Genomic DNA, 14,589 nt, shown 5'->3' with positions numbered 1-14,589 from the left:
ATTACAAAATGTTAACTATTACTGAGTGGTGCTAATACGGGTATTTGTTTTAATTTGTGATTATTTTAATTTCCTAAAGTAACAATCCTTAGAAGGACACAAGAGTTAGGAGAGAATGGAATAAGGGATGGTGGCCACCATTCAAAGTGTGTTTCTACACACTTCAGTATCCATATACTAAGAGCCGACTGTGAAATCAGCTGTGGGGTAAGCATTACTTAACCAAAAAACTGTAATTTGGCAAAGTGAAGCCCGCTACACGGTCACAGCTGGTCTTAATATGCAACAGGGCTGTCCTGTCAGCATTAACTATGGCATAGAGCTAGCATTATAAAGCTTTCATTAGTTTGAAAGAAATTTTGTGGATTTACATAGTTGGAAGATGCTGTTGCTTGAAATACTGGGACACGACAATTTATTTCCCTCTAGCATCTGATACCATTTCACAGCCAAATAAAGCCACTCACGGTTCTGTGTCAATTAGAAATCTCACCGCCTGTAACTTAAAAATCTTTCCAACAGTTGTAATGGAATATTTAGGTACTCTGCCCTAACATAAAGCAAGTACATATCAGGAAACTGTATGTTCTTTCCTAATTATTTCAGTAATTAAAATAGTTAAGCATAATCTCCAAATACCTCAGTCTACCCATGTAAAATGAAAAGAATACTATTTGCCACATGACTGAAAAGGATGAAGTGACTTGAAATCCCCAGGAAAAAAGTATTTGTGCATGCAAAATACTGTTTTAAGTAAACTAAGTAAAGGGACACTTGAAGATACTATCTATAAGTTAATGGGAAGGCAAATTCCCAAGGCAATCCTAAGCAAAAAGAACAAAGTTGGAGGCATCACGTTACCCAACTTTGCACTATACAAGGCTACAGTAACCAAAACAGCATGGCACTGGTACAAAAATGGGCACATAGACTAATGGAATAGAATAGAGAGCCAAGAAATAAGGCTGCACATCTACAACTATCTGATCTTTGACAAAGCTGACAAAACAAGCAAGGGGGAAAAGACTCCCTATTCAATAAATGGTGCTGGGATAACTGGCTAGCCATATGCAGAAGATTGAAACTGGACCCCTTCCTTATGCCACACATAAAAATCTACTCAAGATGGATAAAAGACTGAGATGTAAAACTCAAAACTATAAAATGCTGGAAGATAACCTAAGCGATACCATCCCATACATGGGAATGGGCAAAGATTTCATGACAAAGACACCAAAAGCAATGGCAACAAAAGCAAAAATTGACAAGTGGGATCTAATTAAACTTAAGAGCTGCTGTACAGCAAAAGAAACTATCAACAGAGTCAACAACCTACAGAATGGGAGAAAATATTTGCAAAATGTGCATCTTACAAAGGTTTAATATCCAGCATCTGTAAGGAACTTAAATTTATAAGAGAAAAACAACCCCATTAAAAAGTGGGCAAAAGACACTCACAGACACTTCTCAAAAGAAATACAGGAATGTTTCAATTAACTAGAAAAAGAGGAGGAGAAGGATTGCCATAATTCCATTATCTGAATTCTCTGGCTGGTTATGGCTTAAGCAGAAATGCCTGTCCCTGAAATTCCTTAATCATACAATTTGTTGCCCTGTGTAAAGAATACTACTACTACCACTGCTACATCCCATATTTATTGAACATCTGTGGTGTAACTGGCGTTGTTGAATGCTACTTACCCATTTATGCCTCACAATAGCACTATGCAATCAGGATTCTTAGGCTGCCCATTTTAACTGATGAGGAAGCTGAAGTAGAGATCAGGTAAAAAGAATGAATGCAACCCTCTAATGACTAAGTGACTTCATCACTTCCTTAGCATCATTCCAGATTTTCATGATGCTATACTGAGGATGGTGACGATATTGATACTAGGCAATGGTCTGGAATTGGGAATAAACTTCTACCACTAGTATGCTTCATCACCATTTACCTTCCAGTCTTATAAGAATAGGAGGGAGTGGTTAAACACAAATACCAGGCAATCCAGTGTCTCTTTTAATGGTTTAATATACGTTGCTGTACTTCTGGTGAAAATCAGGTGCGTGACAATTTAGCAAGGTGTTCTGATCACATGCTAATTATTTATTACCTGGTAGCACCGCAAAATCCCCTGCATTATGGAAACAGTAATCCCATTGGTTGACCTGAAGGTCCTACAACATTGCAGACTAGCCAGTGGCTCTTTCATTGAATACTCCTAACTCATAACAAGTTTATTCTTTTTTCCTTAGGAATGTTATCTTTTCATAAGCTGTGTAGTGGCAAAAATCAAAAATGACTTCCAGTTCAAGATAATTCCTTCATATTTTTGACCATGAGAGCCAAAGGGCTAGTCAAGCCTTTTTTCATCAGTTTCAGAAACTTTTCATCAGTTTCCTTTAAACAGGCAATGCCTGCCGAGACCCGATCATCTGCACCTTAATGTCACTGGTTTCCAACAGCACTTTCATACTGTGGCTGACCATCTGCTTTTAGAGCCATTTCATTGTTCCTTTGCGCATAACATCACACATCCGTTTCTTAAAAATAAAGTCCATATTCACCTATGAAAATGGAAATAAAAAACATTAAAAAGGACAGAAAGACGTCAAGCTTATGTTTCATTTCCGTAAGTGGAAACTGCATTGTATCATTGTGAAAGTGTATAAAATATTTGGAAACTCCAACAAATTATCTCTATTAGTAAGTGGGTTTATTGACATAACTGAACATAACAATGTATAACATTTATTCATTTCCCACTGAAAGACTTCCCAGTGAAACTAAAGTAGAACACAGATCCAGGCATTAGGCATTTTCAGTGATGTTCTATGGCTGAAAAGGTGGGTGGTGAGGAGAACCAGAGGCCTTGTCCATACTTGCAATGGGACTCAATATTACCCTGCTGGGCAAAAGAAATAGCTAAGAGATGCAATAGTGCTATTATTGAAAAAAGCCAGGAGCACAAAAGGTGCCAGACAGCTCACTGGTTGAAAATAAGAGCAAACAACACTACCGCTCCCATGTACCAGTATGCTCTGAATCTAAAATAAGCCCTGGCAGCAAACTAAGAATGACAGTCTATTTCCTGTGGTTTATTAAGTTTTTGCCCCGCAGACAAGACTGCCAGAAAAGCAGCTGTAGTTTCAGTGGTCTGGACATTTACTCATCTGAACATAAACAACGATCAGCTCATTCAGATGGCTGGTTCCCTACTCAGCTGTTGAGAAGAGGGCAGGCATGGGTCAATCTAGGTCAAACATAAAAGGAGTGAACTGGGGTGAAAGACCCGGGGCTGTGATGGATTCCCTGAGTCACCAGGACCCTCAGCGGCTTAAGGCCCTAAACAGAAGATTCCACTGTCAGCCTTAGCACCATTGCAGTGACCTCCATGGTACTCCACTGCCAATAAATCCATAACCACTGTGAACATAACCACAGTGTATATTCTCTTAGTGACTGCATTTTTAGACCATACATAAAATTATTAATGTAAACCAAACCACTACACTTAGTGATAAACATGTACTTCATAAATAGGAGGGAATGAAAGTATCCCAAATAGTTGGAAACAACTGAACAAATAAAGGCTCCTACCCCTAAGTTTAAAACAAAAACATTTAAAAGAAATACTGCAACTATTAACTAAAAGATAAGATTTAATAACACAGTAAGACACTGAGTTGGGGAGGAATTAATTGCAAAATATATCATTAATTCACAGTGAGGTTTAAGTACTCATAACAATCTTCTGGTGTTAGTAGAAAAGATACCCACTGGTGTATTTTTTTTCACATTTTTTTTCTATAATTTCTTCCCCTCTACTATTTCATACGAGGACACTAATGTGGTCAAACATTAAACTATCAATTGACAATCACCCTTTGCTTCCCTATTAGGAAATTACCTTCATTGCTTAACTGCAACTCAAGAGAATTAGGGCACAGTCAACCATGTCACTGATAAAAACAGGAGAAGTACCACATCACATTTATTCCAATCTAAACACACTGTCACAGATGTGGTAAGTGAACTGGAACGCTGGTGTTTCCCCAGTGGGTCATCAGCTACATATACATCACATTCTTTTATCAAATCTGGCATTGAAATTTCCTTTTCCATATATAGGTTTTAAAAAATTAAATTAAAAAAGCCACAGGAGCAACCCTGACAGAGAAGTCTTGCATGCAGCCTTCTCCTGAGAAAGTATGTAATCTTAGTTATCCTCGAAGTCAGCAAGCGCTCTTCTACTGTTAATATTAAAAGGAACATAATAGAATGGCCCAGTCCAACTAAAACAGTCCTTGAGTCTATTGGTCAGTTCGTTAAATGTCAAGAGTTTTCACATTTTTGAAAAAAAAAAAAAAAAAAGCTTCTCTTATTATTTAAACTTTAAGGTATCCTGCATGCTCTATCAGCCAACATAAATGAGTTTCTTGGCTGGTGTGTTAAACTTTACCACCTGTTTACATCCCCCTTTTTGGCAGAGATCACCAAACCAGTGGAGTCCCTGGCCAAGCCTCCTTTGTAATGGTAATAAGTTCCTTTTTCCTTAAATAGAAACAAAACTTCTCTGTTTGACACTGAGCAAACAAAAAGCATGCACCCAAATATTTCTGGCCATGTTGGGGGCACAAGCACCCCCTTTCTACCCCCAAATCCTGGCTTCTGCATTGCGATGCTACAAAAGCCATTTGCATAGCTGTGTCAAAGCCTCCAAGTGAAGACTCCAACCTCAGCATCCCACCATCCATTTGTCCCCTACTCTGGCTTTGACCACCAAGTACCATCCATTTACTTCTTGAGTATTGGGAATTGGGAGATGGTGCCCGAACTGGCCCTCTGTCCCCACTGGCCTCTCTGGCAAGTGCACAAAAGGGCACTTCCCCTGAGGTGGGCTGGTGGGCTTCAGGGAGAGGCGGCTCCTTAGGGCCAATGAGATGGTCTCTACATGCCCTGGACCTAGTCGGCAAATCGCTGCAGGAGATGGTCCTCCTGTCTCAGGCTGCCGCCCGCACCGCCGCCCGCACTGTCCATGAAGCGGTCGCAGGGGAATTCGATGAGGTCCGCCTCACTGAGCGCGCACACGGTGGTGCGCGGCCGGTGAGACTGGAATCCCGAGAAGTCGGCGGACACGCCGGTGCCCATGGAGCGCAGGGGCCGTCGGGTGGAGTACATGTGGCGAACGTGCACCGGGGCCCCGCCCTTCCGCCTGGCCCGCAGCTTCCTCCGCAGCCAGCGAGACGCCCAGGCCGCCAAGGCCAGGAGCACCAGCAGCGCGTTGACCGTCAGCAGGGCCAAGGTCAGCAGCTGGTAGTCGACGCCGCCCCGGCTCCCGGCCTCCGGCAGGGTGACCAGCCCTGCGCAGTGGTCCCGGGGAGCCACAGGACAGACGCGGCCCCCAAGCACGCCCTCCACGCACACCAGGTAGGGGGTGTCCCCGCGCAGCTCGCGCAACGTGGCCGAGTCACTGCGCTCGGGCAGGTAGACGAAGCGGTGGAACTTGGGCTGCTGGCCGAAGCGGTCGAAGAGCAGGCGGAAGCGCGCGCCGCCCAGCGGCCGGGGACTGCGGTGCTCGCGCACGGCCCAGCGCACCGAGGCGCTGTCTGCGCCCACCGCCTCCACCGTCAGGTTGCACAGGATGAACTTGTTGAAGTCGCACGGGTCGGACACCAGCGGCGGCAGCCCGGCCCCCACGTCGGACTGGGCGGCACGCTCCTGGTGTTCCGTGCCCAGGCGTTGCTTCGTCGCGCGCTGCCAGGGGTCGCCAGCGGGCGACGCCGCGGAACCGGGAGAGGCCGTTGGGGTGGGCTCCGCGTGGGCGGGATCTGCCGGAGTCGGACGGCCCCGCTGGGACTTCTCGTGCCGGTCTAGGAACTGTGGAGCCGGGCCCGCGGCGGCAGCGGCGGAGGGGCTGGGCTGCTGGAAGCCTGGGCCCCGCCAACTCAGCCTTAGGGCGCTGCGGTTGCCTACCAGCTCCCTGGAGGCTCCATCCCAGGCCACCCCAGCTAGAAATCCCCCCTGCTGCTGGAGCTGCGGCTGCGGCGGCAGCTCCTCCGCGAGACCTGCAGGTGGCGTCATCTCCTCCCCTGCGGCCGTGGGGAGGGGCCGCCGCCTGCGGTCAGCGGTCAGGGAAGCTGAGGGCAAGGGATCCGCGCAGGACCCGTTTTGCAGCTGCTGGTCATCCAGGTAATCCAGGTATTTGCCTCGCAGGGCCGGGGGGTGGCGACACTGCACGAAGACAGTGAGGAGCCGGCCCTGCGAGTGCCAGTCGCCCATCCAGCGCTTCAGGCCTCGCAGCCGGCAGTCGCAGGTCCAGCCGTTGCCGTCTAGATCCAGCCGATAAAGGGCTGGGCTGGCTGCGAAGATGTCGCCGGATAGGGCGCTGAGCGCGTTGTTGCGCAGGCTGAGCTCGCGCAGCCGGCCCAGGTGACCGAAGGTGGCCGGGTGCAGGGCGGACAACTCATTGCCGCTCAGGTCCAGCGCCTCCAGGCTGTGCAGAGGCTCCAGCAGCGCGGTTGGCAGCTGGCTCAGCCGATTACCCTCCAGGCGCAGCTCGCGCAGGGCCTCCAAGCCCCAAAAGGCCTCCGGCGCGAGGTGCCTGAGCTGGTTGCCCCTGAGCGAGAGCAGGCCCAGACGTGGCAGGTGCTGGAAGACGCGCGGCCCGAGGTGCTGCAGGCTGTTGGCCGAGAGAATGAGGGTGGAGAGGGAGCGCAGCGGTGCGAAGGTGGCCGCGTGGCGCAGGGAGGGCTGTAGCTCGTTGGCAGAGAGGTTGAGGAAGCGCAGCTTGCCTAACTGGGCGAAGGCGTTCTTGCCCAGAAAGCGGATCCGGTTGGACTCTAGATGTAGGTAGAGCAGGTTGCTCAAGGGGGCGAAGACTGCGTCCGGCAGCTCCCCCAGGGCGTTCCCGTCCAGCCGCAGCTTGACCAGACTCTCCAGGCCCTCGAAGGAGCCGCGGCTTAGGCGGCCGATCTCGTTCCCGTTGGCGTAGAGGATGCGCAGCTTGCGCAGCGGGGCCAGCGTGCCCGGGGCAAGCGCCTGTAAGAGGTTGTTCCCCAGGTACAGCTCTTCCAGCCGCGAGAGCTTCTCGAAGGTCTTGGGGTGCAGAGAGCGGATCTGGTTGTACTGCAGGTCCAGCCGTCTGAGCTGCCCCAGACGGTGGAAGTCGAAGGCCGTGATGTTGGTTATGAAGTTGCCGCCGAGACTGTAGGTGAGCACGTCGTGGGGACTCGGCAGCGAGCTGGTCTTGGGCACGACGCGGAGCCCCCTGTTGGTGCACAGGAGATGCTGGGGGTGCTGGCAGTCGCAGCGCTCCGGGCACACGGGCTTGGCCAGCGGCGGGAGCGCGAGGCAGCTGCACACCACGAGCAGGAAGCGCACGGCGCGGGCAGCCTCCATCGCCGCCCGCCCTGCGTGCTGCGGCCGGATCGTCCTCTTGGCCCGCCGGCTCTGTGTCTCCTCTGCATTCCCCTTGGCCTGACCAGAGTCGCTAAATGGCCTCTTTCGGACTTCGCAGCGCCGTCCAGCCCCTCCTCCGTCCTTTGTCCGGCGGCCGGCCCGGGTCTCTGCAGGCGGGCTTCGCCCGGCCAAGTCAGGCGGCGCGGGGCGCTCTGCAGACCCCGGGTGCTACTTGTTGCATTTCTGTGGAAAACTGTTTCTCCGGGTGCGCGTCGGGGGGCGGGGGGAGGGAGCAAGACCCGGCGCTTTTTGTTTGCAGCTGAGTCCGGAGAGTTGGATTCCCTGGTGCGGATTCTCCTAGCCGAGTGGATTCCCCAGCTGCAGGCGGGAGCCGTTCCAAGAGCTTCTCGGGGCGCGGTTTGGCAGCAGAGCCCCGGCGGCTCGGCCCCCGCAGACGGCACCTTCTCGTTCGCGGTTCCGGACGCGGAGCGCGGCCCGGGTGCAACAGCTCGGGGAGCACGCGGGCTGCGTCTGGAAGGGACCCAAGTCGGCGAGCGGAGAGCAAACCGGGCGGAAATTCGTTCTTCCCACACTCTGCCCGCGGGGACGCTGGCGGAGAAAGAGGAGACGGCGGAGGGAGGACAGACCCCGGCAGGGGGAGGAGGAAACGCTAAGTGGCTCCGCGTCTGGTCAGCCCGAGCCCGGGATGCCAAGTGAGAAAAGTAGGGATTAAAAACAGCTGTACCGGTCGGACATGCTAGGCCGGGGGCGGGGGAGGATTACCGGGCTAGCAAACGGGATTTGCAGACAGAGACCTTTTTATTTTAGACGAGTAGACCAGCCGCTTCTGAGCAGTGGGAGTGCGGCTGGCCTTCCTCGTTTTTGTCACTTGCTCTTCCAGGTGCCACCCTGCGGGAAGTTTGAGCAGCACGGAGTCCGCCAGCATTCTACAGGAAGTTTGGGGGAGCGCAAGGTTGCCTGCAAAAGGCCATCAGAAGAGGGTAGGTGAACCCAGTCTGACGGTTGCTGCTTGGGTTTTGACGTGGACTAGTAGCTGAGGAGAGGCACCACCCCTTTTTAGGTGTCTGAAGGGAGCGTTTACTCCATCCTGCTGTGGGCTAGAACATGAAGAAATAACAGAACTGGTTCTGCCAACATGAAAGTGTCAGCCACATTTTGGTGATTCAGTCCCATTAACTCTCCTACAGTAATAGAGCCCCTGGAGTAGGCTCTGCTCATGTGCACACACTTAATAACCTTCACAGATCCTAAAGTAAACACTCCTTGCAGGGCCCTCCTGCTTTATGCCTGGACTTGCAGTGATCTTCAAAGTCTTTAGGCCCAAAAATGTTTAGGCCTGGCTCAGTTGGGGAAGCATTATTATTTATTATCTATAGGGAATGGAGCATTTAATCAATGGCTCCTTTGGGGTCAGCCCCTGCTGAGAATGAGAATACACAAGGAGGAGTTGTTAATTATTGATTATTGTTTGTTTATGTAAACCATCTTGCTAAAAAATAAGGGCCTTGCCCCCATCCAAGGTGTTGAGAAAACGTAAGTTTTGAGAACATACTTTGCAACAATGTGGAAAATTAAAGGAAAGATACAGATCCTCACCTCAAGAGAAAGAATCTAGTCGGAAGGGCAGTGCATTGAAAGGTTAGATAATAATGTAAGGCAGTAATACAGAACACTGCAAAAACGAAAATGATTTTTTTTTTTTTGAGAAGGGATCTCACTCTGTTGCCCAGGCTGGAGTGCAGTGGCGTAATCTCCGTTCAATGCAGCCTTGACCTCCAGAGCTCAAGTGATCTGCCCATCTCAGCTTCCCAAGAAGCTGGCACTAACAGGCCCTTGTCGCAATGTCCAGCTAATTTTTGTATTTTTTATAGAGGGAGTTTTGCCATGTTGCCAGGCTGGTATCGAACTCCTCCTGGTCTCAAGCGATCCTCCCACCTTGGCCTCCCAAAGTGCTAGGATTACAGGTATGAGCCACCGCACAGGGTGACAAATAATTTTTAATAATTCCATGTTTCACAGTAATTGCCTCATTTAGCAATTAATATAGGAAAGTGATAGAGGCAAGTTCTGAATTTAGAGAAAGATGAGATCGTTCATGGGTGAACAGGGACCTTGGCTTTGCAGGGAGGTGAGTCAATGATAATTCCAGGAGATGAGCACTGAGGGGTAGAACTGTGATAGTCCTGAGGAGCAGCGCCTGAGAGTATGGGGAAGGCATCTAGAAGAGGGGAAACCTGTGCTGAGTTTGAGGGGTGAGTGATGTTACCTAGAGGAGGGTGAACAGGCACTCAAGGAGGAGAAGCCTGGGGACGCATGCAAGGAGGGATTTAGAAACCTCCACATCTTCTGTCTACATATTTAGAGTGAGCTTTATTATTCTTTAACAGTATCATACACCCTAGCTTATACAGTGACTTGAAATAAATATTCCTTTATTCCCCTTTAAGGATTTCAGCAGGTAGCTGATGTAATCATATTTGCACTACAACCTCAAGAGGAATCTCTGCCTAAATAAACAAAGTAGGTGCTATACAAAGAAAATGTCTTCCTAGTTCTTGCCTTCTAGGTCCTTGAAATCTGTGACAGCAGTAGGTGTGAGATGTGTGGATAGAGCATCCAGACTGAGGCATTCAGCTATACCACATACATAGGCATCCTGTAGATACTGTGAATGCACCTCCCTTGACCAGGCCCATGTGGGCCCTGTCTGTGGACCTTGTGCTTTAGAGGGCTGTGTTCCAGTCCTCCTCTGGCTGTGTCCCTCCAATAAGAGTGGGATTTCAGGCCTCGAAGGAGATGTGCACACCTATATCCCACCTCCTGCTCAGAGTTCTCTAGACCCTGGAATTCCCCGTGTAACTGCCTAAGTATATGTAGGCTGTCTTCACATCTGTTTTCGCAGTGGCCAGTCATGCCACAAGTGTGTATCCTCCTAGGGCCAAGGGAAGACCAAGGGGTCAGCTATGCAAAAAAGAATCTGGAGATGTAGGGTGGAGTTTCCACTGGGAGGCCCCAGAAGACCTCTCATAATGCAGGAGCCAGAGCTGGGAAGGACAGCCGTGGGCCAGTGAGTGACCTTTCACACTCTAACCCTGGGCTTCTCAAATTTTAAAGACAGGCCTGTCTATATGTAGTTATTTTTGGAGGGAAGAAAGTAAATGTACTTTGATTTCAGAAAGTTCAAGAAAAAAATCAGGAGTTTGAAGGAAAGCAGGTTTTGTTTTGTTTTTTTTCCTCACTGCAATCTCTGCCTCCCAGGTTCAAGCAATTCTCCTGCCTCAAGCCTCCTGAGTAGCTGGAATTACAGGCGCGCACCACCACACCTAGCTAATTTTTGTATTTCTAGTAGAGACGGTTTCACCATGTTAGTCAGACTGGTCTCAAACTCCTGACCTCAGGTGATCCACCCCCCTTGGCCTCCCAAAGTGCCGGGATTATAGGCGTGAGCTACCGCACCTGGCCGGAAAGTGGTTTTTAGAAATGTTAAGTTCTACTTTATTGTAACATAGGCTATACTAATTTTCTATAAAAAGCAGTGCTTTTTAGTAAAAGCAAGGACACAATTGTCTCTAGGTAAATGAATGTCTCTTAACTATGTAAAGTCTTTGTTAATGGATGGATCCAGACTTGATCAGGTTCCAGGAGATTCAAGTATTGGTTATACTTAAGTGTATAATTGGCATAATCACAACTGGAAATCCAGGAAGGAATGCCATTCATGAGAAAATACAAGAACTTTGTCATTTCACTTTTGGAAAGCTTGCACTTTAAATCTCAAGTGCACTGCGGGGTAGTTTCAGAGGTCAGAAGCACAAATGCGTTTGGGCTGGGTCCATGACACATACATATGCTGTAAGGACTCTCAGGGGTCTTGCCCAGGCATGAAATCTTCGCGAGCTTGCCACGGTTGTACACCTGTTTCTTCCCAAGCAACCTGTGGTTCCCTTGAACTTCAGCTACAGAGGCATGAAGGATTCCAGGCCATGTCTTCAGCAGCCCCTGGATCTGACAGCAGTTGGTCAGGCAGTGCTCTGGTGTGGGATGGGTGAGGGGGAGGAGAGGTCTGGCTGCAGGGGATGCGAGGAGGTGGAGCTAGCCCAGTTCTTCTGGAGCAGCATCCTGGAGCTTACTCAGGCAGCCTGCAGGAATGGTAGCAGTTTCCTCCCCTCATGGGAGCCAACCCCAGACAGGTAGTATGGTCCTTGACACAGACGACGTAGGAAACAGGAGACTCCCCAGTGATTAGTTTGCTTATTATCAAATGCCCCCCAAAGTTGTCTTTCTGTGAGCTGCATCTTAGCCTGAGAGACAAGTTTCTTTTCTTTGGGATCAGAGATATGAATGAGATACCCACTGGTTTACAGAATATCCACCAATTATCCATTTCCTGGGTAATACAGGATTGCAGGTCCCTGGCTAGGTACCAGCCTTATTAAATCAGAATCTCTGGGCAGCAAAACTGTGGCATCTGCATTTGTAAGCTTACCAGATGATTTTTATGCACACTCAAGTTTGAGAAAACCAATAGACATTACTTCAAAACACCTATTTATGATTGGCTGATCGTGTAACAATAATAATAATGTAATAATAACTGGCGCTTATGTAGTGCTTAGTGAGGGCCAGGCAGTGATCTAAGCACTCTACATAAAATAGCTCATTTACTTCCATAACTACCTGGTGAGGTAGAAATGGTTATTGTCTTCATTTTACAGAGGAGCTCTTTAAAAATATAGGATCCTAGCCCCAACCCCAGAAAATCAGATTTGGAACCTTCATAATAGGGGCTAGAGATTTTATTTAGCACATTACCAGATATTGCGTGGTGAAGACTCAAGCTTAGGAACTACAAAACTAGAATTTGTAAGGGCTTATTGAGACATTGAAGTATCTCCTTTGCTGGGAGGCTGAGGATAGAAAGAGGAATAAGACAAAGCCGGTACCTTCAGCAAGCTCAGCATGGCTGGGAAGATGAATGTACAAAAGACAATAATCCGGAAGGATAGTACGATCCTAGGGTAATACAGTGAGAATAATATGCTGTAATAGCAATTGTTTTTCGAGAGGAAAATAAGGAAGAACAAAAACCTCTGTGGAAAGCGAACACTGTATGTGTCGCAGGCCATTTACAAAGTGACTGTTCCAACACTCTGGATTTTTATGTCCAAGGAAAATCCTTATCCCTTAGTTCAAAGAGACCTGATTGTTTGAAACGAACATGTATAAACAGACTGTGTATCTACAAGAACTGCAGTGAACTGTAGGCATTTCTGCAAGCCAAAAGGGCAAGGCAGATGTGGACTGAGTGTAATGAGTTAGGGAGTAAGACAGATCCAAATGTTGTGTATGGTTACAGTATGGAGTTTGTTTACATGTAACTGAAATTTTATAGCAGTAATATAATGCTGTCTTCCCTTAGAATGAAATTGAGTGAGTAGCCTTAGGAGATGCTCTAGGTACAAATGTATCTCTTAAGTACTAAAATATTTGTCCTGTCTGGGAACCAGAACTGTAATTGTATTTTATGATACCACTTGCCACTATTCTTTTATTTGGCCTTCTGCACATGACCCTAATAACATTTACTTAGCCATTTATATTCCTACCAAACTGGAAGGGCAAAAGGCTTATTTTATTTCATTTTTGTGATGCTCAGCAACTATTGTTGAATTGTCAAAGTTTTAGTAAAGATAAGAAAAAGAAACAAAAATGTTAACAGTTACCGTCCTTAGGTGGCGAGAAAGTAAATGTTTTCATTCTACTTTTTGGCATTTTCTAAATGGTATACAAATACTATGTATTTCTTCTAAATTATTTTTTAAATTTTAGTAAGTTTTCCTATCTAATATCTGGTTTTAACATCAATCTAAATCTCAGGAGGGAATTAGGTGAGGATTATTCATATCTCCAGTTTGGAGGAGAGGATGCTAAAAGCTAGAGAGGTTAGCTAACTTCTGGAATGATCCACCACTGTAATGGGAGAGTGCAGACCACGATGAGCAGATGAGCCTCAGCAGGTTCCCCATTGATATCTGCCGATATGTACAAGCAGTGGGACCAGTTCTGTGTGGTATTCAAACTATTTAACAACTGGTACAGCAAGGGCTAGTCAGGTTTGGGCACTGACCAGTCAGGAAAGACAGCAGCCAGGAACAACCAGCCCTGCTGTGCCAGTGTCCAGCAGCTTCAGGTGGACTCACCTGTACTTGATTCAAATTTCTGAATGATGCTTTAGATGTAACTCTTTTTTTCTTGGTAATGATGTTATTTAAAACAATTTACATAATGCTTGGGCACAATAGTCAGTAATCACGAGAAACAACATACGGAGGCTTCTTGGGTCCAAATGCTTCCAAATTGCAAACTTGCCTGGGGCCTACTTCCCTGGGCCCAAGTTCATCACAGTCATTCATACTCAACAATAGCACGTTGATGAGAGGGTGAAGATGATTAACTTTGACAAAAACGTGAGTTTTATTTTCAATTTATAAATCAGAAATGGTCTCCCACTGTCTTCAGGGAGCTGCCAGATATACTCAAAGGGAATTTAATTCTTTAAAAGTTCTATTTTTTCACCACTTGATCTGAATTTTTACAATTAATGGCTTAAAACTATTTGTAGGAGGGCACCTCTATCTCTTTTGAAGAGTTATCAGCTTAAAAGATAAGCAACTCGGCCGGGCGCGGTGGCTCATGCCTGTAATCCCAGCACTTTGGGAGGCCGAGGGGGAGCGGATCACCTGAGGTCAGGAGTTTGAAACCAGCCTGTCCAACATGGCAAAACCCTGTCTCTACTAAAAATACAAAAAAATTAACTGGGCATGGTGGCAGGCTCTTGTAATCCCAGCTACTTGAGAGGCTGAGGCAGGAGAATCACTTGAACCCAGGAGGTGGAGGTTGCAGTGAGCTGAGATCACACCATTGCACTCCAGCCTGGGAGACAGAGAGAGACTCCATCTCAGAAAAAACAAAACAACAACAACAACAACAAAAACGATTAGCAACTTATCCTGTAAATTTTCAAATATTTATTATCCAAACCTGGATGGTGCATGGGTTATTCTTCCCCTTCCCCAGAGCTGTAAATGTCTCCTTATTCTAAAGTCATTGTATAGGGCCCAAATAAAGGAGGCAGCTTTAGACCCATGTTGCCGAAAACTGGGGCT

General features: G+C 47.6%; 1 protein-coding gene across 1 annotated transcript; it reads right to left on the bottom strand.

Annotated features, from left to right (window-relative positions):
* Nucleotides 1-2,695: 2,695 nt before the first annotated feature.
* TRIL (TLR4 interactor with leucine rich repeats) lies at nucleotides 2,696-7,618 on the bottom strand. Its single transcript, XM_005549896.4, has one exon. The coding sequence runs from the start codon at nucleotides 7,400-7,402 to the stop codon at nucleotides 4,967-4,969; it is 2,436 nt and encodes an 811-aa protein (XP_005549953.3). The 5' UTR covers nucleotides 7,403-7,618; the 3' UTR covers nucleotides 2,696-4,966.
* Nucleotides 7,619-14,589: the final 6,971 nt, after the last annotated feature.

The sequence above is a fragment of the Macaca fascicularis genome, chromosome 3 (assembly GCF_037993035.2).
Source record: "Macaca fascicularis isolate 582-1 chromosome 3, T2T-MFA8v1.1".
Classification (NCBI taxonomy): Eukaryota; Metazoa; Chordata; class Mammalia; order Primates; family Cercopithecidae; genus Macaca; species Macaca fascicularis.
The sequence above is the reverse complement of the archived record's forward strand: the minus strand, read 5'-3'. Positions and strand labels throughout refer to the sequence as shown.

Excerpts from the sequence above, each read along its gene's own strand:
- TRIL (XM_005549896.4), bottom strand. The coding sequence starts at position 7,402 with ATGGAGGCTGCCCGCGCCGTGCGCTTCCTGCTCGTGGTGTGCAGCTGC.